Genomic DNA, 26469 nt, shown 5'->3' on the forward strand with positions numbered 1-26469 from the left:
ACTAACCCCCCTCTCACGCCCACCATTTCCCCAAACACATCCAGTCAAAATTTTTAGATAGTAATTTTCTTCAACTCTTCAACGTAGTTGAAATTTCTGGAAATTAGGTCTTTGAGGATGACAACCCCCCCCCAGCCCTCAGGAAAAGGGTTTTAAGTTATGCCCTGGGGGCATATAAGGTTTTTATAGAAAGCGTTGTGGTAGAAACTTCAAAAGGGCTAATTTGATTGGAACTTGAAAGGGCTAGTGCCTTGTTTAAAATGTGGAAGTGATTGGAGAGCGACTAACGCCCCTCTCACGCCCACCATTTCCCCAAACACATCCAATCAAAATTTTAAGATAGCCGTTTTGTTTGACGTAGTTGAAAGTTCTGGAAATTAGGTCCTTCAGGATTGCAACCCCGTCAACGCCCTCAGGGGAAGAGTTGTAAGTTTTGCCCTGGGGGCATATACAGTTTTAATAGAAAGTGTTGTCGTAGAAACTCAAAAAGGGCTCATTCGACTGGAAATAGAAAGGGCTAGTGCCCTTTTTAATGTGCGAAAACGATTATAAATAAACTAATCCTGCTCCCACGCTAAACTTTTCCTTTTTCTAATATGCATGGAAACTAAATGTCCTCTTGAAACTAAAAAGAAAAGCACTGAGATGCCGCTATTTTCCCGTTAAACATCTCAGCAATAATTACAAACCAACTGAAGGCGCTATACTTAAAGTTTTGGGACTACTTCTGCTCTTAAAATTTAACCAAATCAAAATAGTTTAAGTGTATCCAAGCTATCCACGAAAGTAAACAGATTTTTTTTTCCGAATGGTATCAAGTTTTCTATTTCAGGTCAACTAGAGGAGTTATGAAACTAAATTAAACACTAATATTTGTATCCGGATTTTTGAAAGGGTGTATGTTGTTAAAAATTGCTGAAAATTTTTCTCCAGTATACAAATAGCCGGCCAAACTATAAAGTCTTAAAAAACGAAAAGATTTAAATAATTATTTTCTTTCTCCCTGAAAAGACTATGTCAATATAAAACAAATAAAAACAACCAGTCAGCCATGATAAAATAGAAAATAGCTATGAAATAAAAACAAGAAGGTATTTTTCAAAGTCTAGGGTGCAATGGCCCCCTGCCCCCTTAATTGGCACCCATGGCAGCAGTAGTTTATCTTCATCGTTCGTCGTTTACAGTCTAGTTTGACATCCTAGTGAATTTTCTCTGCCTGAAAGCTCATATGGTTGAATGCTTTTTGTGTTACTTTTTCCACATCTTCAATGAAAAAATGGCTAGTGTTTTCTATATTCTAGATTTGCATTTACAGCTGTCAATTTTAAATAACAGCTTGTAACAGTTCCTTGCTATTTATTGTTCTTCTCAGTTGGAGTTTATTTCTTCTTTGTCAGCAGTCAGATTGTTCTCATCAAATAACGTCACGAAATGGCGTGCAATGAAGTCGTTTCACATTATTTTATTAAATAGAGGATTACAATCTTTTTGAGTTAAATAAAAAACCGAATCTCAGAAAAAAATAATTTGGAACAACTTTTCTTCTAAGCCAAAAATGACTTTAGGCTGGGATGATATATGGAGATTTAAAAATAAGCAAGTAGGCTGTAATTGTAGTTAGTTTATAGTGGTTATAAAATAGTGATCTAATATATGTGCACATAAAACTCCAACATCGTCTAAGAGCTTTTAAAGCTTATTAGTTTTAAGAAAAAATTTTCGAAAGAAGAAGTTTTTTCGAATAAAGACAACATCAACATTAAAATCTAAAATGATCAGGTTTCAAGTTTAAACTGGAAAAGAACAGAAATTAATATCAACGGCTAAATGAAACCCAAAACGAACAGAACTTAAAATAAATGATAAAAATGATACGAAGATAACAGATACTGCTGTAGATGAATCAATAAATCCTAAAACGAACAGAACTTAAAATGAATAAGGAGTTTACGCTTGAAACAAATAAAAATAACCAGAAACAGGAATGGCTCGACCGCCCATAAACTCTTAAAAGGCTAGATCGTTGTTTTCGCTTTACTGAAAATTGATTTTAATTTGAGCAGAGTTTTTTTTTTTATAACATAAACAAAACAGCAAACATCAGCGTCACAAGACTAACCACAAAAAAAAACAAAAAAAGATTATATTCCCACTTCCTCTCAAACTCCTTAAACGGCTTTAGTTTCATTTGCGTTTTACTGAGGACTATATGTTTAACATTGTGGTTTTTATTCGTCATAGCTTTGGCAATAAAAAAAAGAGAAGAAAATCATCATAGTATCTAAGATTACTGGAAAGAACTGATGAAAGTGGCCTGATTTGGCTCAATGAAAACTTCATTTAACTAAATTTCTGTGAGTGTTAGGAGGGAGGGGGGGATAAAGTGAACCTTAAATTTGGACTTGAAAGAGAGAGTAGAGGAAAATCAAAAGACACTTTGTGCATCCCAGTCTCAAAGTAGCATGTGTGCAGTGTCACGGTAACAGGTAGGAGGATGAAGTTAATGCATCTAGGTACTGTAGGGAAAAGGAAGGGGGAGATTAGGGCAAGGAGACTTTAACTGTTGTGATAGGTGGAGGGGAAAAAGTATTTCCATTTCTTGTCTCTGATCCACCTAAATGCTTTTGCAAAATAAGACCCTATAGAACCTATATTCTATGCATAGTTAGGTGGTGAGGTAAATTTGTTGTCAGGTTATCAAAATAGTTTATCTGCAATATCTTTTTAATGTGTCGCCAGGTTATTAAAATGAAATATCTTGAGAATCTCAGGAATGGCCTGGATTGTCAGGTTAAGACTTTCAGGAAGTTTTGAGGGAGAGGGCAAGTTTTTGGTGAATTATGACTTGAGGCGAAAAGATAGAGTTAAATTAGAAGACATAATATCTACCTGTATGTGGATCCAGGTTATAAAAATACCGGTAACGCGGGGGTAGAGAAGAACAATAGGGCTTAAAATTTTGCGTTTGCTAAAAATATTACGTCTCTGATCCATCTTTTCCCAACTTTTTTTTGCACCATAAGCCCCTCAAGGAATTAGAAAACAATCACATCTAAGCAGCAAGGTAAATCAACAGATTATATGTGTTGCAAGCTGATAAAACGGCATATCTGCAATTTCCTTGGAGCAGCCTGGGGGATTAAGTTGAAAAATTCAAGGAGTGTTGAGTGGGCAGGTGGAACTCAAATATTGACTTAGGGGAGATGGATCAGATGGAAAGATCTAAAATACTGGTCTCCAGTATCTTTCAAATTGTTTGCACTATGAGCCTTTGATGGACAAGAATTTATTCCCGCTGAAGCTGCGATGTAGATCAAGAGAAACCATGTGTACCAAGGCGATCAAAATAGTGTATCTGCTGAACCTAAGAAACAGCCCCTATGAACAACTTGAAACCTCCAGGGGGTTGAGGGGGCCAATTGACTTTGAATCCGACTTTGGAGGAGGGGAGAGGGAAGGTGAAAGAAGTTGTGGATCCAGAATATCAAAATGGCATGTATGTGACATCTTGCGAACAACGGGATTGAACTGAAACTATAGGAGCATTGGGGAGATGGAGGGGGAGAGGGGCTTCGTGTTTTGTAATTAGAGGGAAGCAATTCGGGGAAAGAATAATGTATGTCTCCGATCCACCTAAGTACTGTCGATTTGTTAGCCCCAATGAAACTTTAGATCTTTCCACGGTGAAGTAGTGAGAGTGAGGTAAATCAAAAGACAGTACAGTTGTGCAGTTTATTAAGTAGTATATTTGTAATATATGGAGAACGAATGAAGGCAACGAGATAAAACTTTCAAGGGGTTTTTAGGGACGGCAAATGGAATTAAAATTTTATATTTAGGGGCGTGGACAAGATTGATAAAACAACTTTGTCTTATGAATATTTGTTTGTCCGAAAAACACTGACCATTTTTTCTTTAAAGCTTTCAACTTGCATTCCTAAGCTGTTGAGTCAAGGGAACGATTGTGCACAGAAAAAAAGACCACCTTGAATCAAATTCAATAAAAAAGTTCATTCTGCTTAAAAATTGGCCCAGTGGTGGATCCAGAGGGGGGGCGCGGGGGGCTTCTCTCCTTAGCTTAGTCTAAAGCAGTGTACTTTACTCAACTAACTCAAATTTGCGTTGATTAAACTTGCTCCTAACGCAAGTTTATCGGATCAACCTGTTTTGCGCCCCCCTAAAAAAAAATTCGGATCAACCTATTTTGTGCACCCCCCCCCTCCTTAAAAACACCCTGGATCGGCCCCTGAATTGGCCTTCTACATTCCTTATGATCAGGAAAGAATCGTAATAATTTCGTTCTGCCCTTTTATCTGACTTTGAATGTAGGCTACTTGGTCATTACAGACGAAAAGATTAAAACATACCGGACGCACAAAATCGGGCCTCAGATTTTGTCTCTTTAATCAGGTGAAAAATGACATGCCTAAAGATTCTTGGCCAGGTGGATCCGTAACTAGAAAACTAAAAAAAAGGAAGTTTTTTCGACTGAAAGTAAGGAACAAAATTAAAACTTACAACAAACAGAAATTATTACGTATATGAGGGGGTTCGTCCCCAAGTAAATACCTCACTCTTTACGCTAAAGTTTGTTAGTACTTCCAAAAGAGCTATCTATTCTAATTAAACGACCTTTGTGATTCAAGGGGCATTCTTAAAGAATTGGAACACAATTCGAACCTTAGCGTCAAGAGCGAGGTATTGACTTGGGGGCAGACCCCCTCATATACGTAATAATTTCTGTTTGTTTTAAGGTTTAATGTTGCTCCTTACTTTCACTTGAAAAAATTATTTTTTTATTTAATTCCTGATTGTTTTTTAAATAATGCTGGAAAGACCAGCACCCCCTTCATGAAAATTCTCTTTTCCCATGAAAATTCCTCCATTGAAAGATCTTCCCACGTAACCCCCGACTTCCGACCCCCCTCCACCGGACAAAATTCCCCCTGAAAACGTCTGTATACTTCCCAATAACCAATAGTATATGTAAAAAATGGGCAAAGTTCATAACTTGCAGCCCTTCCCCTGGGGACTGTGGGGGATTAATTCATCCTCAAATACATAGTTACTAGATTGTTCGACTATGCTAAACAAAATGGGTATCTCAAAATTTTGATAAGGTGACTTTGGGAAACAAATGAGCGTGGGAGGGGACCTAGTTGCCCTCCAATTTTGTTGGTCACTTAAGAAGGGCACTAGAACTTTTAATTTCTGTTAAAATGAGCCCTCTTGTGGCATTCTAGGACCACTGGGTCAATATAACCCCTGGAGAAAATATACAAAAAAAAAAAAATAAACAGGCATCCGCGATCTTTCTTCTGGCAAGAAATACAAAATTCCACATTTTTGCTGATAGGAGCTTGAAACCTCTACAGTAGGGTTCTCTAATATGCTGAATCTGATAGTATGATTCCCAATAAAATTCTATGACTTTTAGGGGGTGTTTACCCCTTTTTTCGAAAATAAGGCAAATTTTCTCATGCTTGTAACTTTTGAAGGGTAAGACTAAACCTGATGAAACATATAAATTTCAAATCAGCATAGAAACCCAATTCACTTGATGCATCTATTGGTATCAAAATTCCATTTTTTATGTTTCGAGTTACTATTATGTTTTTTGAGTTTCGGTTACTATTGAGCCGGGTCACTCCTTACTTACAGTTCGTTAGCGCGAACTGTTTGAAAACAAATTTGAAACTAATTTAGGCTGTATTGGTTTATGATGTCTGAGAATGGACTTGAGATTATTCCGTCTCTGACAGGTGTGTAACTTACAAGAAAGAGCAAGGTAGACCAGGGGCACAAAAATGTTTTGAATATTGAATATTGGTCGTTTTGAATATTGAATATTGAATATTGGAATGTTTTGAATATTGGTCCTATCTACATGTGACATTTGGAACTGGGTAAATGAAAGTGAAGGATTTCACAGACTGAACATAGGGAGCCTTAATGATAACAATAAATTCTGGAAGAAACATGCAGTTATAGTGACTTTTTTTGCAAAAAAATCAGGTTTTCTTACGCTGATTGACGCTGATTACACTGATTGACCTTGTAGACACCTCAACTAAAACTTCAAGACAAAGAGAAACTCGGTTAAGACAAAAATCGTGGAAAAGGTCTGGTTGTATTTATTCCTGACGTCTACTTTCTTAACAAACATAATAAACTATTTTTAATAAATAACCTTGAAATACATCCACCTAAACAAAGAAACTCTCATAACAAATACAACACGAAAATGTGTTTTTAATAAAAAGGTAGATTAAGATAGCCTACGTATATATTCAAGGGTGTCTGGAGAATAAGGATCAGGATGGCCTCAGCCATATAGAATACTAAAATTAGGTAAAAATCAGTTCTTGTAAATAATAATCCCAAAATTCTACAATAAAATCATTATTGAAAGTTTGTTGCTCAAAACTACTGTTGATCAAAATTTGTTTACTGAATATTCAAAATTGGCCCAAAATGTTTACAGTCCAACGTTTTAACTCTTATGTAGAAAAACAAAAAAATTGAAATATACCCCATATAAACTAATGATAAAACTATGGCAATAAAAGACGAATTAATAATAGAAATGTGGTTTAAGAAATTATCTTAAGATGTGTTTTTTTAATTTTTTCAAAGGTGTCTTTCGAAGAAAAGTAAAAAGCCATATTAAAATCTAATACGAGCAGAAAAAAAAGTTATATTATACTTCATACTTAAAACAAAACAAATATACTATCGATGACTTTGTGAAAACCGAAGCAACAGAAATTAAAATAACAATCACATCAAGCATATAGATGGCAGATATTCCTAAACATGAATAAATAAATCCTAAAACAAAGAGAAATTAAAATAAATAACTAATAAAACAAATAGAGATTACCACAGACAGGAGTAGGGCCGCTCCCATTAAACTTTTAAGAGCAAGAGTGTTCTTTGTGCTCAAAGTCAGTGCTCCGAAAATTTTTTTATATTTGTAAAGTGGTTGGCTATTGGTGGGGGAATAACAAATACGTCAAAAGCTATTTAAAAGTGATTGTGTGTGTTACTGAGAGGAGAGAAAGTGTACTTATAAAAACAGGAAAAAATATGCATCATGTCACCAAGATCTGAGAGTTTTCGTTTTCTAGCTTGAAGCTTGAAGCTTTTTGCCTTTCTGACGATTCAAAATTCTTCAAAAAGTTTTGTTTAGTTAGACAAAAACATTTGGGCAAAATTGATTACAAATTTTTATATTCACCGTATTGACTATATTCACACAACCTTCACCTATATCCCCACCATCGTCATCAGCACCGTTATCATTACCAACACAACCACCCCTAAGACAACTATCACAAAAATAGTTGTCATTATCGTATTCACTACCACCATCATCATTTCCATAGATCATTATCAACACCCACTCAAAATTTCCACTACATCTTTTTTTTTTTATCCAAGATAATTGCACAAAGAATATTAATTTTGGTGGAAGCTAAGTGTCAGATAAGAATTCTGTTAACCAAGTTAACTAGCAGATTATTATTCATTTTTGAATACATAGCGCATTACGTTTGTAATACATCATCAAAACAATTGAGCGCTAGATTTATTTGAATTGCATTTAATTTTCATTTAGCACCAGCCAAACACAGTTTCCATTTTTGTGTCCGGTTTAACAAGTATGGCTCCCATGAGAAGCCTTATTTTTTCACCTTGTGACCATCTTTCTTTAAGAAATAAATTTGGGAAGACAAGAAAATGCCACCATATTTCTTTTTAATCCTTTTACTTTACGTTTCCTTAACTGCTGGCCTCATGTTTTAAAAAATTGGTCGATATTATTAAATATTTATTACTTTATCAATTTTTATTTATGATTGGGATTTTTCAAGCAGTTTTTAGGAGTTGCACAACTAAAATAAATGAAAATAGATTTAAAAACTTTAGGTATAAAATACAGTATTGCAAAAGAGCTAAACCATTACCTAGTTTTCTCACAGCATCTAAACAGTTTCTTTGGTAAAATTCTACTTTAGCTACTTTTGGCTATCTTGGAAAGGGGTAAGGTCATGAAAATGAAACTTTCAGGAATGGGTCAACAGGCTAAAATATGTCCCGGGAAGGTATTTTGAAGTACCCACGTCCACTCCTCCCTCTTGAGGGTCCTGAAATTCGCCTACTTGACAGGTCTATACCTATTGAAATTTTGACAAGCAGTATTTTACCTTAATTTTCAGTTATCAATTTCTTTTTCTCTGGCTTTAGTTCTGAAAACACAATTCCTGTGATTTGAGTAGAATTTTAAGCTATATCAATGTTGTTGTTTTTTTTCAAAATTTAGGAAATGCATTTGCAAATCTTTACAAGCTTATAAATTAAGATTGACCAATGTTGTGAAGCTGAAAACAATTTTGTTGTACTCAATTTAAGGAGAAGATCAATTTTGCAACGAAACATTTTTATACCACACAAATTTTTAAAGGTCATTAAAGGTCAGGACCCTCTAGAGGGAGAAGGAGTGGAGGTAGGTACTTCAAAATACCTCCCCGGAACATACTTCAGCCTTCATCCCTGAAAATTTAATTTTCCTAAACTAAACCCTTTCCAAGATAGCCAAAAGTAGCTAAAGTAGAATTTTACATACAAAAAATGATGTTAGGCACCAATAACGTGCCCAGGGGGGAGGGGTACCGGGTTTGAATCCCCCTAAAAAAAATTGTCTGAATCATAAAAAAGTAAAAAAAAAGTATGTAAACCATTTTGATGTACTTTTGTAAAGGTTTTTGTACCCCCCCCCCCCCCGCGACCCCGAACTCTGATAAATCGCTTGAAATAAACTACCACTAAAAATCTTTTGAACCATTAGACTCCTACCGGTTTGCGATTTTTCTACTTCCTTTTAAAAGATGGGACTTGATGTGGTGTTAAACCTTAGGTCATATATTTAAAAAGAGTATTCTCATATTTAATTAAAAACCGGAAAAGGATTTTTGACTATTAATAATATTTCATCATATTAATGGCAATATTCTGTTTATGGTTTTAACACATATTAAATATTCTGTTTTTTTTTAATAATCAAAAATCTACCTTCTGAATATTTCCGCAAGTTAAAAAAGGTACACAATTCATCTTGAAAAGAATTTTGAAAGAAAAATTGCATGTTATGTATTTTAAATTCAAAGAAAACAATGGGAAAAAAGGTCGAACCGATTGATCTTATTGGTCAAGTTTAAAAGGGGAGGGATCAATTATATTGATTAACAAACACATCACTTTGTACCTTTTAACTTATCACAGTTGATATGTGCAGATTAGCAGATTAGCTACTTATTCCAGCTGGTCTTTGTACCACCTACTTATATGTTGTTATAATGGTGTAGAAAATCCCACAGTTGAGGAATTTTTTTTTTCAGTTTACTCAGTCTTTTCAGTTACAATTGCAAATTGACAGACATATCGCTTAGTACCTTCGTAATATTATCGCAATTGATATATGTATCACCTAAATTCTATTTAAGTGCTTAGCCTACTCCTTTTTTTTCATTTTCAGGAAAAAAATTCTACTATGTAACTTTCAGTGGAAGTATAATGTGGATTGCAGTATTTTCTTATCTCATGGTCTGGTGGGCAAATCTGATAGGAGAAACTTTCAAAATTCCCCCAGAGGTTTGTATTGCCTTTTTGTCTCTAGTTTCAAAAGCTCTTTTAATTGTTTTCAAAGTTATTTCTGACTATCCTTGGATAATTATTGGGTTTTATATGTGTTTCGTTCATTACATGAAATTCTTTCATTTACAAAGCAAGTATATAAAAAGAGTCTTATAAAATTATAAAATATTCTTTTTTAATAATTGTTTATATAAGAGGTAGTTTCATAACAAAAATTCCACTTTTAGCGAAATATATATTTCTAAAATTGGCTTTAAAAGAAAAGAGAAAGAATAAAAAATGTGGGACTTCTTTATTTTGGCTGTTTAAATTATAACAAATACAGACATTATCACAAGAACAAATAGATATTGGATAATTATTCCAAATTATTTGCAAAGATGATAAATGAAAAAAAAACATACCGAGCAAATATAGCCACACAATTTCTTAAATATAACTCACCGTCTCATAAAATGGGCATAAATTTTCAATGAAAATGTCAACAAAATATATTATTTATTGAAAAAATCACATACAGGCAATTTCCAAAATTTCTGCATAGTGATTACACCTTACTTGGTCTAATCAGCGCTTCCAATGCTTTATAATTGAAATCTCAAACAAAAACGTACAAATATACTACTACTACTACTACCACTACTAACCGCATCACCAAGCCGCCTGAGACCAACACAGCTACACACGCTCCTCCACCATCCCAATCTATTCAAAACCTCTCTCTTTACACCCTTTTAAAGACTTTAAAGACCAGATTTTAAAGACTTCTTTAAAATCTAAGCTCCCTAGTCTATTCCTTGTTTTTGCGCGACAAAAAAGGTTTCCCTTTTGACATCTCAAAAGGGCATCTCAAATACATACAGTTTATATCTTACCCAATCATCAAGTAGCAAAATTTTCCCTCTGCAGGAAATTGTTAAAGAGTCAGAAAATACCCAAATCTATGAAAAAATATTATCTATTAAAAAAAAAACACCTTAATAAGCCAAACAGTATATTGCATTCCTGCAAATGCAAATCTGTTAAAAAAGTGCATCCAATATTTTCCACTTTTCATGTTTTATGTAAGCCAGAAAGTGTGTAAAGTATTTAAAACGTAGGCCAATAAGGGAGTTAATAAAAAACTGGGAATTAATCACAAAATAAGAAGTGAATTTTACAAAATGAATCAAATATAATTTCTTGCTGAATGTAGACATTTTTTAGTGGCGATAAAATGACGTTGAATTATCCTCAAAACGGAGCTTCTAATATCTTTGAAATTACCTGACTTGTTACCTGTAAACGTGTCTAGAAAATTCTGACTAAAGGGCCGATATTAATTACCCGCCAGAGAGGTTACAATATGGCTTTATAAAACTTCAATATCAAACAGTTCGTGGTAACGAAATGTAAGTAAGAAAATTTTTTATCAAAAGAATAAAATTTTGATGTTGATTTCAAATAAATAAGTTTGATTAACTTTAGTCTTATCCACCAAAAGTTGCGGACCTGAGAAAATTTAGCTGATTTTCGAAAAAAGGAGGAAACAACCCCTAAAAGTCATATAATCTTAATGAGAATTACACCATCAGATCTAGTACATTACAAAGCCCTACTGCAGACGTTTCAAGCTCCTATCTGGAAAAATGTAAACTTTTGTATTTTATTTTGCAAGAAGAAAGATCACGAATGCATGTTTATTTGTTTTTTTTTCCAGGGGTGCTCGTATCGATCCAGTAGTCATAGAATATCGTGAGAGGGCTCATTCAAACGGACACTAAAAGTACTAGTTCCCTTTTTAAATGATAAAAAAAATTAGAGGGCAGCTTGGCGCCCTCCCACGCTCATTTTTTTCCCGAAGTCCCCCTATCAAAATTTTGAGATAACCATTTTGTTCAGCACAGTCGAAAATCTACTTAATATGTCTTTGAGGATGACTTAATACCCCACAGTTCCCGGGGGAAGGGAACTTTGCCCATTGTTTACATATAGTATTGGTTATTGGGAAGTATACAGGCGTTTTCAGGAAGAATTTTTTTCTGGTGGGGGGTCAGGGTCGAAGTAGGGGTTACGGGGGAGGATCTTTCCATGAATGATGTTTTCTTGGGGAAAGGGATATTTCTATGAAGGGGGTGGCGGATTTCCCATTATTATTTAACAAACGATCAGAAATTAAATAAAAAACAAGTTTTTTTCAACTGAATGTAAGGAGCAACTTAAAAACTTAAAACGAACAGAAATTATTACGTATATGAGGGGGTTCACCCCCTAGTAAATACCTTGCTCTTTACAATAAAGTTTTTTTAGTGCTTTCAAAAGAGCTATCTATTCTAATTAACCGGCCTTTGTGATTCAGGGGTTTTTGATTCGAACAAAATTCGAACTTTAGCATAAAGAGCGAGGTATTGACTAGGGAGCGAACTCTCTAATGTAGGTACATAATAAAAACATACGAATATATAAATTCTTGGGGGAAGGGCAAAATTTTGGGCAGATTTTGGCTCACCGTACATGAATAATTAAAACGAAATTCGCATATTAATTTTCCTTTTTTTGGCTAAATGGCTTTCTCGAAATTTTGCTTACTTGAGGGAAGGGATATAATCTTTTGATTCTTAAAGACAACTACACTTTCTTAAGTTGTATGGTGCTATATGTTTTAGTTTTTATTTTGCTGACAATTATGATGAAAGCAAGATCGGTTTTCTTCATTGTTACAATTTATAAAAAAGAAAAGTTGAAAAAAAAATATATACAGAGCAAAATTTCGAGAAAGCCATTTAGCCAAAAAAAGGAAAATTAACATGCGAATTTCGTTTTAATTATTCATGTACGGTGAGCCAAAATCAAAGCTGCATTCATTCAAAAACGTTCAGAAATTAAATAAAAAAACAAGTTTTTTTCACTAAAAGTAAGGAGCAACATTAAACCTTAAAACGAGGAGAAATTATTCCGTATATGAAAGAGGCTGTCCCCTCCTCAAAGCCTCGCTCTTTAAGCTACAGTTTGACTCTGTCTCACAACTTTATTTTTCAAAACAATAAAAAACTTAAGCGTAAAGAGCGAGGCTTTGAGGAGGTGACAGTCCCTTTCATATACGGAATGATTTCTGTTCGTTTTAAGTTTTAATGTCGCTCCTTACTTTCAGTTATAAAAACTTGTTTTTTTTTATTTAATAATTTTAAAGGGTTGTTCGAGTATAGACTTAAATTAGTTTTGAAGGTTAGAACTTTTCAGATATCTGTATGGGTCATTTAATAGGATTGAATTATTTTCTGTAAATTTGTCTCGATTCGAGAAATGTAACTTCTCTTTTTTGATAAAATCGCCCCAAAAATTCAGACTAACTCAAAAGCGTTCAAGGGTGTAGTGTTTGAAAAGTTACTATTTGAATTCAAAAACAGGAAAGCACCAAGTATATTTGGCAACAAAATATATATTTTTTCAACTTTTCTTTTTTATAAATTGTAACAATGAAGAAAACCGATCTTGTTTTCATCATAATTGTCAGCAAAATAAAATCTAAAACATATAGCACCATACAACTTAAGAAAGTGTAGTTGTCTTTAAGAATCAAAAGATTATTAATGTTTGAATTTTTGCTGACAAAGTCGTTAATTTGACTCTTTAGTATTGCTTATTTATTTTAACAGTTCAATATTTCAATGCTGAACAAAATGAGCAATATGTATATTAATGTTCCTACATTTTTTCTGTGTCCTAAATTTAAAAGCTTTAGAATCAAAATATTAGTTCAGGAAATGAGGGGGAAAAAATGGTATCTTCCATAATTAAACCATTTTTTTTCACTCCCCCTTTGGGTCCTGTTCCTCTGAAGCTTTTTTAATATCAAGTATAAGCATATCTAGAGAAAATATGGGACAAAAATTGTGTCACCTCTTAAGGTCTTGTATTAGGTCAAAACCATGAAGGGGCCTAAAGTTCCCTCACTAATCCACAGTTTTCCGAAACTCCTGTATTACTAGAAACTCCGGAAACTCCAAAAACTCCAGAAACTCCAAACTCCGGAACTCCAAAATATTCATGTCACCAACTAAAATCCTCCAGGCATATAGAACTAAATTCGTACGTCCTACAGATGTTTGACCTCTAGCAACATTCATTTTTATCTTTTTGTTACTTTGGAGACCATCTTCAAACTCGTTGTCTAGAAAAAGATAAAAAGATTCACCCTCTCCTTTCCATTAACCCTCTCCTTTCCAAATGTCGTTCTAAGCGACACGTTTAAATTCTTAAACATTAGAGGAATTGAGGAAAATCACCGAAAGCAAAAATACTTCAGCTAATGAACTTATGCTCAAAATGTTAATTTGATGAATTTAGCTGGGTTTTGCCAGTTTGCAAATTTAGATTTCATAAACATCTATTAGGAAAGAAATAATTATTGAGCTCTTTCCTGGGGATCTACACAATAGAGATCCGTAAAATCTTTTGAATCAATCTTTTGAGCTCCCTGACAGTTATAAGAATTTTAAGAAGTCAAAACTTTAAATATAGTATGTTATAGAATAGAATGTACTTTTTTCCCTACAATAGCTGGAGCTAACATGACCATTTCATGACACATAAAAGAGACCCAAAACAAGGATCAAAAAATCAAAAAAAAAATTAAATAAATAGCAACACAAAAATTAAGGCAGCAAATTAAAGTTTTCAAGGTGAATAAATTAAAATCATTCAATAAGAATTTAATATAAGTCAAGAATCGATTTTCACAGTTAAAATAGTGACCGGTTATACAGAATATATCAGAATATTAAATATATAAATGGTTGGTACATTCAAAAACACTCAAAGGCAAATACCTGAAATAAAATGCATCAAATGCCTGAAATAAAATGCATCAAACATTATTGAATTCAATTCAATTCAATTCAATTTTTGAATTCAATTCATTTTATTTAACATAAAAATACATTTAACAAATATGCCAATACCCGCCCCAAGAAAGATACCAAACAGCACTTGCGACTGGGCGGGTATATACACTAAAAAACAACCCACACAAATTACATACAAACACTACAAAACAACAACAAAAAATCAATCAATCTCTCATCAATTCATTTAATAATAATAATAATAATAAAGATAAATAATAAAAAAAAAAAAAAAAAAAAAAAAAAAAAAAAAAAAAAAACATTATTAAGATAATATTATTCAAATACCGAATGAAATAAGGGACAAATGATTTGCAATATCTCTCGGTACTAGAGGCTGGATAAGTCATTAACTGTGGACAATTATTTCTTATTTGTCGGAGTCTAGTAACTGGTTCTTCAGTAGGGGGGCTCTCGAGGTCTGGTAGTAGACCAAGATGATCTGGGGAATTCAAACAATTTAGTCCAAACTGATATTTCAACTCATGTCTACGACTATCAAGTGAATTCAAGTTGAGTTCTTTTAGTGCATCATCATATGTTGAATAGTTATGTCCAAGTATAATTTTTAGAGCTCTTTTTTGTATCATCTCAATTCTGTCTGATTGACCTTTCATCAAATCCGGATGCCAAGCTGGACATGCATACTCAAGAGAAGGTCTAACGTAGCTGTAGAAAACAAACTTTAAAACCTCAGTGGGCGTACCAAATCTCTTCAGGTTGGAAAATGAATGTAAAAGTGAGGACCCTTTTTAAGTCAGATAGTCAACGTGCGAGTTCCATCTTTAATCTTCGTCCAAAAGTACTCCAAGTATTTTAAGTTTTCTTTGTCGGCCGTAGGGAAATGAGAGAGGAGTGGTTGTCAACCTTTAGGAAGAAAAAAGTCATATAAGAGCTCTTAGTTTCGCTGACCGTCAGTTTTACTTTTCTGAATTCAGCTTTTAGGTCATTAATCAGACCTGTTCAGTAATCAGAGGGCTTAGTTGCGGTGATAAAACAGTCAAATCATCAGCAAACATAAAATGCTCATGAACGGTTGCTAAAATATTATTAAAAACAACTAGAAAAGAAAGTAGGACTAATTTAGTCCCTTGTAGTGAACCGCAAAAAACATCTAAACATCCAGAATCCAGATGGCTCATGATCGGGGAGTTGGACACACTGAGATCTTTAAAGAAAAAAACTCGCAAGCATACGTACAACAAATGGACAGGCACCCAAGACCCTTGCTTCTTCCCTCACTACATTATGGTCAAGACTATCAAAAGCCTTAACTATATCAGCAAATAATGCATCAACATTAGCCCCATTTTTTTTAAATGTTTAAGGGTGGCATCCAACAATGCAACCAGCAATGAACAGTATTATGCCCGGGTCTAAATACAAATTGCTGGGGATCTAGGTTATCTTTTATGTCCTCAAATAAACAATCAAACATACATTTCATAACACTTTTGAAAGAGCCGGTGTTTTTAAAATCGGCCTCATATCAGTGACATCTTTAGGGGAATTACATTTGGGGATTGGAGTAACATACGCCTGTTTACAAATACTAGGGAAAACACCATCAATAAAACATTGTTTAAAAATTGTCGTTCAAGGAGTAGATAAAAGATTAGCACACTCAATAATCAATTTAATTGATATCTCACTTGGGTACCTAGATTTACGAGGATCAAGTGCCTTCAACTTTTAACAACTGAACTAATCTCTAGGATAGGGATATTTGAAACTGAGTCATTAGGTGGTAATATTGATAGTCGCGGATGAATTTTACAAATTGATGCAAAAAATCATTAATCTCATTAGGTTGTAGGGGTTTACCATCATTATCTCTAACTTCAACTTTGTCACTTTTTTGCCTATAATATTCTGAACTGTATGATGGAACTTCCCTGGGCTGGATTGCTTATTATTTTTGAACCATACTGCTTACGTGAACATCTTGTTTTGTACACAATTGTATTTCTTAACCTTTTGAAATCGTCCTCAGGTCCAGTTAAATACAATTAATTCATCAATTTTATCAGATCCCGAATATCTTGAGAAATCATGGTTTTTCATTAGATTTCATATTTTTTTTTTTCGGGGGGGGGAGGGGGGGGAATTTCAGAGTATTTTTCGAACAGTTCCTCACAAATAAACGTGCCATTTCGTCATTATCAGACAATGAGAGGATATCACGCCACTCACAATTTTTTAGCCATTTCTTGTAAGGATTTACTAGCTCAGGTATGTAGGGCCTATATACCACACTATTGTTTTTGTCTATTTAGGATAAAATGATTAGGTACCCAAGCAACACATAGGTGGTCACTCATACCTAATGGGGGTAATGTAACTGGGGTATTGTAATATTCTGGACTGTTGCTAAAGATGAGATCTAACATACGGCTACCTCTTGTTGGCATATTAACAATCTGCTTATGTGACAGTGAATTGCTTATCCATTTGGGATCCGAGTCATTAAAGTCACCATTCATTATGATACCAGTGTTAGGATACAAGGATCCGTACATTATCAGTGCAATTCAGTAAGTAATTCACAAGGTCTTTACGCTAAGGGCCACGGGGTGGATAGTAAATAATACCATATACAAAAAATACAAATAATACCAACACCACCATCATGTGTTACTGTAATGTCATCGGGTGTCATTCTTGGTTTGAAATAGTTATGATATCAATCAAATGCAACATACTCTTTAGCCGAGGACCGCGATTCACAGATAAAAGCAATATCAATAAGTTCATTTTTCAAGCATAGTTCGACCTCTTCCATTTTGTTCATAAGTGACCTGACATTTGACAGTAGAATTTTCGGAAATGAATAGGTCCGAATTAAAGGCTTTACACTGCGATCTCAAATTTGCTTGCCAGCAAAACTGAATCGGTTCCAAGTTGGGAATCCCCCTCTTGAAAATTCTAACCCCGTTGGTTGGTTGGACCGGACGGATTGGCTGAAGGCTGTCTAAAGTTGGTTCTTGCCAGTTTCTCCAGGGATTCAAGAGGGGGAGGGGGCGCTGGTAGGACGGAGGAGGAATGAGCATTGGCTGATTTAAGACAGATGGCATGAGATTCAAACTCATAACAGGGACTGGATATGACCGTCTTTGGCAGCCCAGCATCAATAGAGATGCATTTTCTCCCTCCCCATTTTTTGGACTTCGTAATTCAGTCTTTAAACGTAGCTTTCTCCTTCTGCGGAAAGTGAGATGCACATTAGGACAACAATTCATGAAACAAAATGCATGAGCAAACTTTTTACACAGAGATTTGTGTGGCAGAAGACAACACTCGTCAGGGTAGCTACCTTTAAAAAAATTCACGCAAACATGAAGAAACGTGTAATTCTCCGCCTTTCTGCACCCTCCACTTATGTGAAATCTGCAAACACGTCGCTCGGGGGTAAGATTAGTTATATGAGTCTCTTCATCTGTATGAAGGGACTGAGGATACTCTTGTTCAGTTTGAGTGGCTTGACTAGTAACAAAGCTACTTCATTGAACAGATACATCAGTACTGGGACATTTTGAGCGGGTCTTATTACCCTAGTTTAAGCAATTCTCCCAGGTAAAAAGAAAGAATCGTCCCAAGGTCTTCTGCAGAGCAAAAACTATGTCTGCATCAGTTGCAGCGCAGATGACAATCAAACGCGTATTAAGCATTGATGACAATCAAACGAGGGGCTGTCTTTTGTCGTTCCGTCACATATAAGACAACTTAGTTCAGAACTTGAGCAGTCTTTTGTTTCCACCGTTGTATTTTCTATAGCAGCCATAAGCCTCGGTACTACGCCAGGAGCCGCTGGTGATTTTGTCAACACTTTTTCCCTCGGGAAAATAGTATTCGTTTGAAATTGATCATGGTTCTTCTCGTTGTTATTTGGCTGTTTTGGACTGTCATTTTTCGACTTCAATTTAGTCAGAATACAGATTTTTAGAAAAAAATTTTGCGCACCAATTACGCACAAAAAAGTCTTCTTCAAATCATTGAGTACTTAGTTTTTCCACAGCTAAAATGAGATCATTTATTGCATTTAATATACTGCGCGCTACCTGTTTAACTGATTATTCTTTGAGATGCCGCAATATTCTGGATCCATAATAGATGCTGCTGCTATGCACAAGGACGTCAATCGAGTTCAATCCCCTAAGTTAATTAAATTTTTTATTCCAAGTCTCTGTAGTTAATTAAATTAAAAAAAAAACAAGTTTTTTTTAACTGAAAGTAAGGAACGACGTTAAAACTTAAAACGAACAGAAATTATTCCGTATATAAAAGGGGCTGTCTCCTCCTCGAAACCTCGCTCTTTACGCTAAAGTTTTTTATTGTTTAAAAAAATAGAGTTGTGAGAAAGCCAAACTTTAGCTTAAAGAGTGAGGCGTTGAGGAGGGGACAGCCCCTTTCATATACGGAATAACTTCTGTTCGTTTTAAGTTTTAACATCGTTCCTCACTTTCAGTTTAAAAAAACTTTTTTTTTATTTTTTTTATTTAATTTTTGAATGTTTTTGATTTAATACAGGTTTTGATTTTGGCTCACCGTACATGAATAATTAAAACAAAATTTGTATATTAATTTTACTTTTATTTGGTTAAATGGCTTTCTCGAAGCTTGTTTGATTTTATTTACGAACGTTTTTAGTAGTAATAAATATACGTAACTTACGAATTAACTTACGTAACGAACTTCTAAATTCATATATTTTTAATACGTATATTAGGGGGCTCGCCCCCTAGTCAATACCTCGCTCTTTAAGCTAAAGTTCGAATGTTGTTCAAATTCTTAAAAAATGACCTCTTAATCACAAAGGCCGTTATTTAGAATAAATGGCTCTTATGAAAGTACTAAAAAATCTTTGGATTAAAGAACGAGGTATTGACCAGAGGGTGAACCCAATCATACACGTAATATTTTCTGTTCGTTTTAAGTTTTGATATTACTCCTTATTTTCAGTTGGAAAACTTGTTTTTTTTATATTTAATTTCTGATTTTTTTTAAATAATGCTGGGAAATCCGGCACCCCCTTCATAGCAATGTCCCTTCCTCCATGAAAACGTCCTTCATGGAAAGATCTTCCCAAATAACCCCCGACCCACCCACCCCCCTACTACCAGACAAAATCCCCCCTGAAAACGTCTTTATCAAATTTTTTGGTGTAAACGAATCGTATGTAAGGAGTGACCCAGCTCAACACTAGCGAAAACTCGTAAAAACAGAAATTTGATATCATTAGATAAGTCAACGAGATCAGATCTTTATGCTGACTGCAAATCAGCTCATTTCCTTAACTTTAGTCCTATGCGCCTGAGAAAATTTGGCTGACTTTCGAAAAAAAGGGGGAAAGATCCCCTAAAAATGATAGAACCTTAATGAAAATCATGCCATCATATTCAGCGTATCAGAGAACCCTACTACGGAGGTTTCAAGCTCCGATCTACAAAAATGTGGAATTTTGCATTTTTTGCCAGAAGAAAGATCACGGATGCGTGTTTATTTGTTTGTTGTTTTTTTTTTTCCAGGGGTGATCGTATCAACCCAGTGGTCCTAGAATATCGTGGGAGGGCTTATTCAAACGGAAATTAAAAGTTCTAGTGCCCTTTTTAAGTGACCAAAAAAATTGAGGGCACCTTGGCCTCCTACCAATCTCATTATTTTCCCAAAATCACCTGTTCAAAATTTTGAGATAACTATTTTGTTCAACAAGGTCGAAAATATGATAATTATGTCCTTTAGGATGGCCTAATCACCCAGAGGTCTTGGGAGGAGGGCTGAAAGTCATGAACTGTGCCCAATGTTAAAATATATTATTCGTCATTGGGAAGTATACAGGCGTTTTCAGAAGGGTTTTTTTCTGGTAGTGGGGGAGGGGGAGTGGGTCGGGGGTTATGTGGGAGAATCTTACTATGAAGGAAGTTTTCATTGGAGAAGGGACACTGCTATAAAAGGGGTGCCGGATTTCCCAGCATTATTTTAATTCTCTAAATAAACAGAAATTATATATAAAAAACAAGGTTTTTAACTGAAAGTAAGGAGCAACATCAAAACTTAAAACGATAGAAAACATTACGTATATGATTGGGTTCATACCCTAGTCAATACCTTGCTCTTTAAGCCAAAGATTATTTAGTACTTTCATAAGAGCTATTTATTCTAATTAACGGCATTAGTGATTAAGGGGTCATTTTTAAAGAATTGGAACAAAATTCAAACTTTAGCTTAAAGAGCAAGGTATTGACTAGGAGGCGAACCCCCATACGTATTAAAAATATAAGAATTTAGAGGTTCGTTACGTAAATTAATTCGAAAGTTACGTATATTTATTACTAATAAAAACGTTCGTAAATAAAATTAAACAGGTTTCGAGAAAGCAAAGAAAACAAGTTTTTTTAACTGAAAGTAAGGAGCGACATTAAAATTTAAAAGGAACAGAAATTATGCCGTATATGAAAGGGGATGTCCCCTCCTTAGCGCCTCGCTCTTTACGCTTAAGTTTGACTTTCTCACAACTCTTTTTTTTTTTAAACAACAATCAAACTTTAGCGTAAAGAGCGAGGCGTTGAGGAGGGGACAGCCCCTTTCATATACGGAATAATTTCTGTTCGTTTTAAGTTTTAATGTCGCTCCTTACTTTCAGTTAAAAAAACTTGTTTTTTTACAGTTTTATTTATCTTTGAAAAGACACAGTATTGTAAGACATTAAATTGCGTAAAGAGCAAAAAACTGGTAATTACAAAAATATTTCTATACATCAAACAGTTCGTGGTAACCCCCTAAAAGTTATAGAACCTTAATGAAAATCACACCATCAAATTCAGCGTATCAGAGAACCCTACTGTAGAGGTTTCAAGCTCCTATCTACAAAAATGTGGAATTTTGCATTTTTTTTCTTTTTTTTGCCAGAAGAAAGATCACTGATGCTTGTTTTTTTTTTTGTCGTTGTTTTTTTCCCAGGGGTGATCGTATCGACCCAGTGGTCCTAGAATATCCTAGGAGTTATGTGGGAGGATCTTTCCATGAAGGAACTTTCATGGGGAAAGGGACATTGCTATGAAGGGGGTGCCAGATTTCCCAGCATTCTTTAAAAAAAAGACCAGAAATTAAATAAAAAAAATAAGTTTTTCAACTGAAAGTAAGGAGCAACATCACAACTTAAAACGAACAGAAAATATTATGTATATGATTGGGTTCACCCCCTAGTCAATACCTTCCTCTTTAAGCCAGATGTTTTAGTACTTTCATAAGAGCTATTTATTCTAATTAACGGCCTTTGTGATTAAGGGTCATTTTTAAAGAACAAAATTCGAAATTTAGCTTAAAGAGCAAGGTATTGACTAGGGGGTGAATTCCCTAATATACGTATTAAGAATATATTAATATAGAAGTTCATTACGTAAGTTAATTCGTAAGTTAAGTATATTTATTGCTAATAAAAACGTTCGTAAATATAATTAAACAAGTTTCGAGAAAGCCATTTAACCTAATAAAAGTAAAATTAAGATAAAAATTTTGTTGTAATTATTCATGTACGGTGAGCCAAAATCAAAACCTGCATTAATTCAAAAACATTCAAAAATTAAATAAAAAAAACAAGATTTTTTCACTGAAAGTAAGGAACGACGTTAAAACTTAAAACGAACAGAAATTATTCCGTATATGAAAGGGGCTGTCCCCTCCTCAACGCCTCGCTCTTTACGCTAAAGTTTGACTTTCTCACAACTCTTATTTTTTTTAAACAATAAAAAAATTTAGCGTAAAGAGCAAGGTGCTGAGGAGGGGACAGCCCCTTTCATATACGGAATAATTTCTGTATTGGTATTTCTGTATAGTATTGGTTTTGGTTTATTGGAAGGCCATTTAGCACAAGAAAAGTAAAATTAATATGCAAATTTTGTTTTACTTATTCAGTGACGGTAAGCCAAAATAAAAGCTGCATTAACTAAAAACGATCAGAAACTAAATAAAAAAAACAAGTTTTTTTAACGGAAAGTAAGGAAAGAGTAAGTAAGCGTAAAGAGCGAGGCGTTGAGGAGGGGACAGCCCCTTTCATATACGGAATAATTTCTGTTCGTTTTAAGTTTTAATGTCGCTCCTTACTTTCAGTTAAAAAAAAAACTTGTTTTTTTTATTTAATACTTCCTAATAACCAATACTATATGTTTACATTGGGTAAAGTTCATAACTTTCAGTCCTCCCCCTGGGGACATCGGGGGATTAAGTCATCCTGAAGGACATATTTATCATATTTTCAACCATGCTGAACAAAATGGCTATTTCAAAATTTTGATCAGGTGACTTTGGGAAAAAAATGAGCGTGGGAGGGGGCCTAGTGGCCCTCCATTTTTTTGGTCACTTATAAAGGGCACTAGAACTTTTAATTTCCATTTCAATGAGTCCTCCCACGATATTCTAGGACCACTGGGTCGATACGATCACCCCTGTGAAAAAAAAAAACAAAAAAAAACGCATCTGTGATCTTTCTTCTGGCAAAAAAAAAAATGAAAAATTCCAAATTTTTGTAGATAGGAGCTTGAAATCTCTGCAGTAGGGTTCTCTAATATGCTGAATCTGATGGTGTTATTTTCATTAAGATTCTATAGCTTTTAGGGGGTGTTTTTCTCCCTTTTTTCAAAAATCAGGCAAATTTTCTCAGGCTCGTAACTTTTGATGGGTAGGACTAAACTTGATGAAAGTTATAGATTTGAATTCAGCATTGAAATCTAATTCTTTCGATGTATCTATTCGTATAAAAACCCGTATATTCGTATAAAAATTTCTTTACTTAGAGAATCATCTACTCTCAATTAAGAAATACTATTTTCGCATGTTTCAACATTAAAGAAAAATACGGGGCAAATTTCAAAATTTGGTGCAGTAGATGGATCTAGCTGATATCAGCTATGGAATAATAGCAAAATTGGTGTTTTGCTTAGAAGCATTAAAACCGTAGGCAATTGAAAAATAAAATACCAAAATTTGCTTGGGGAAAACAGGCATTAAGAGTATTCTTCATACTAAAGCAAATAGTCATGAAAAAAAAACAGTAAAAAATTGATACATTTATTTTTCCTACAAACCAGCAACTGTTCAAACTGGCACCTAAATGATTCAGATGATCCTCTCCTTGAGATGGGGAGCTACCAACGGCAGACCTAAAATCTAAATTCAAAGCTCGTTTTTCCTCCAAACTTCTTTGGGCGGAGCTTTAAACAATATTTGCAAAATTTAATCATAAATTCCAAAGAGCCCTAGAACTTCAATTTAGTTCATCTCAGCATTTCAAGAACAGACTTCTCTTTTCTAGATAATGGGTCTCACTTTTCTAGCAGCTGGAACATCAATTCCAGATTTGATTACCAGTGTTATTGTAGCAAGGAAAGGACTGGGAGATATGGCTGTGTCATCTTCAATTGGATCAAACATTTTTGATGTTTGCGTCGGGTAAATATCTATATTGCCAGATTGTCTATTTTCTGTGTGTAGCAACCACAGTTTATATAACTATCCAGTAAGCTTATCGCAGATCCTTTCTGGTCTTCGTTCTCGGTGCGAACAAAAAGCTCCTCCCACTTCTTTCTTCACTTATGGATCAGTGTGTTTACGTCTATCAATGAGAAATGGTTACAAAGTGTATTATTCGTAATAGCGGGTTTCCACTTGTTTCCGATTGTTTCGCGTCTGACTTGTCTACCCGTGAAAAGATCTGATGCCGCTTATGTTTCTATCTGCAAAAACGTTCTCCGGAGCACTCGCACCCCGGTCCGGGTTTTTATAATGGGTGAGATAGGGAATGATCATACTGGATAATTATATAAACTGTGGTAGCAACATTCACGACGTCACCAGTAATTGAGCTTTCTAAAATACAAATGACTCTCTTCGATGCCACTTGGACCAAGTCTAATTTTTAATTTTTTTGTATTTTGAGCCCCATAAGGTTTGATTGATTCATAAAGTTATACTGTCAAAGGCATATTAGAACTCAGTTGACATAAAGACCTTCTAAGCACTAAAAATGTAAAGGATATTTTAATGATTTTAAGTCGACGATAGTTTGTGTTCGATAAATATTAATGGTGTTAGATATGTTTTTTTTATTATAAACACATTCATGCCGTCAAAATTGTGAATAAACCCCTTTATGAGAAAGGTCATAAGAGTGAGCGTGGTAATTACAGAGCTTGATTTCTAAAGTAAGCAAATTACTTAGCACGATGATACTTATTTGACTAAGATATTTAGATGATAGATTCTTATGCAAAGAACAGTGTGGTTAAAAGAAGTGGAGAGGATGCTTCGATCAAATTTTCCATGGTTAATTAATAATTGAAAAAATCTTTAGCGGTGGTGCTCTTTGCTCCTTGGCGTATTCCTTTCTCTACGGGTATAAGACTAGAAGATAGAGTTAAAGCATTAACACACGGTACATTTACACGCGATTTTAAATTACTATACATATTCCTCAGTGCGCGTATAATAGACTTATCCAAGCCACGCTTCCGAGCCGACAACAATATCTGAGGGTGCACACCGGAGTCAAACGCGCGGTTGACATCGTGACCAACAAAATACAAAGTCTCATTTGAATCATCGGCGTCAATCAACAAATTAGCAATCATATAATGCGCGTGTTCTCTACTCATGTCCTTCTTGAAACCAAATTGGTTATCCGGCGTGTTACATGTAGCACTAAGCCTATTTACAACAAGCAATTCAAATAACTTGCACAGTACAAGGGCGACAGTAATCGGGCGGTAAGAAGAACATTGCCCCCCGTCTTTTCCCTTTTTTAGTACAGGAGTAATAACACCCTTGCAGAATAGGTCTAGAATAACCCAAGCATTAAAATTCATTTGGTACAGGAAACCAAGTCGATCTACAAAATTCTACCTTCCCACTTGTACACGCAATCCACACAGGTTATCCACCCCCCTCGACAACTTCTTCTTCAGTTTTGATAGCGTCTAACCGACTGACGAAATAGACACAACAAAAACAACTTCCCGTTCACATTCCGCAAGACTCTCATCGAGCTCGATCGAAACTTTATTTTCCAGATCAGCATTAGGCGATGAAGACCCGTGCGTAAAATATTTAATCCACTCACTCTCGCTGGCCAAAACATCAACTGATTCTTTAAGTTTCTTCTTTTTTAGGAATTTCCACATGCGATCGGGTTCTTGCTTTATATATTTACTATCATATTCAATAATCATAGCACGATGTATAGCGACGGTTTTTGCGAATCTTCGCTTAGTATATAATCGGATGGAGTTCAATATACCATGCCTTGGTCGGTCATTATCTATCCACATTCTTAACCAGAATTTCGCGTCTACACACACATCTACAAGATCCGAATTATCGGACCAGTGGGGTATTTCCGAGCAAATCCAAACACAACAAATCAGTACTGCAGCCATTTCTACACACTGCAGGGCATGGACTATTTTGCTACATTATGTATTGATTAGTACTTGTTTATCACTTGATGCAACTAAAGAAGGTTTATGAAGTAGTTCGTAAGGTACGTGAATTCTTGCAAAAATATCGTCAGATACCTTCTGGTACAAGGGGGTATTAATTTTATCCCAAATAACTTTCTGATGTCATTTTCTTCCACTGGATAGATCAGGGTTGTAGTTCGAAGATGTATGGGGTGGGAAAACATAACTAACTGGTAAATGGTCATATGCGCTGATAGACGTATCTACATGTGACTGGCAAAGGGGAACTGGTTGATGTGAACATATTAAAGAATCAAGAGATGAAGGTGCCCGAGAGTTATGAACATACGTGAAATCGGGATCATTTTCTATTATGTTTAGACCAGCGGATGTAGTCGAGACTACTTGGGATCTAGGGCTTTCCGGATTCAACTAATCACAGTTCATATCTCCGGCAACAATGTACGACAAATCTTGGG

At 34.8% G+C, this 26469-nt stretch overlaps 1 protein-coding gene across 3 annotated transcripts in view; it reads left to right on the forward strand.

Annotated features, from left to right (window-relative positions):
• The window catches only part of Nckx30C (solute carrier family 24 member Nckx30C), a 182628-nt gene that overhangs the window by 135062 nt on the left and 21097 nt on the right, over nt 1-26469 (forward strand). For 2 of the 3 annotated variants that reach the window (XM_089106384.1, XM_089106385.1), the window contains exons 5-6: nt 9539-9654; nt 23848-23984. In XM_089106384.1, the coding sequence (XP_088962510.1) occupies nt 9539-9654; nt 23848-23984 (253 nt within the window). The remainder of the gene's footprint in view (nt 1-9538; nt 9655-23847; nt 23985-26469) is intronic. The other variant, XM_089106386.1, reaches the window with a different exon arrangement.

Source organism: Artemia sp. Qi Xiang Cuo, chromosome 20 (genome assembly GCF_049724085.1).
Source record: "Artemia sp. Qi Xiang Cuo chromosome 20, ASM4972408v1, whole genome shotgun sequence".
NCBI lineage: Eukaryota > Metazoa > Arthropoda > Branchiopoda > Anostraca > Artemiidae > Artemia > Artemia sp. Qi Xiang Cuo.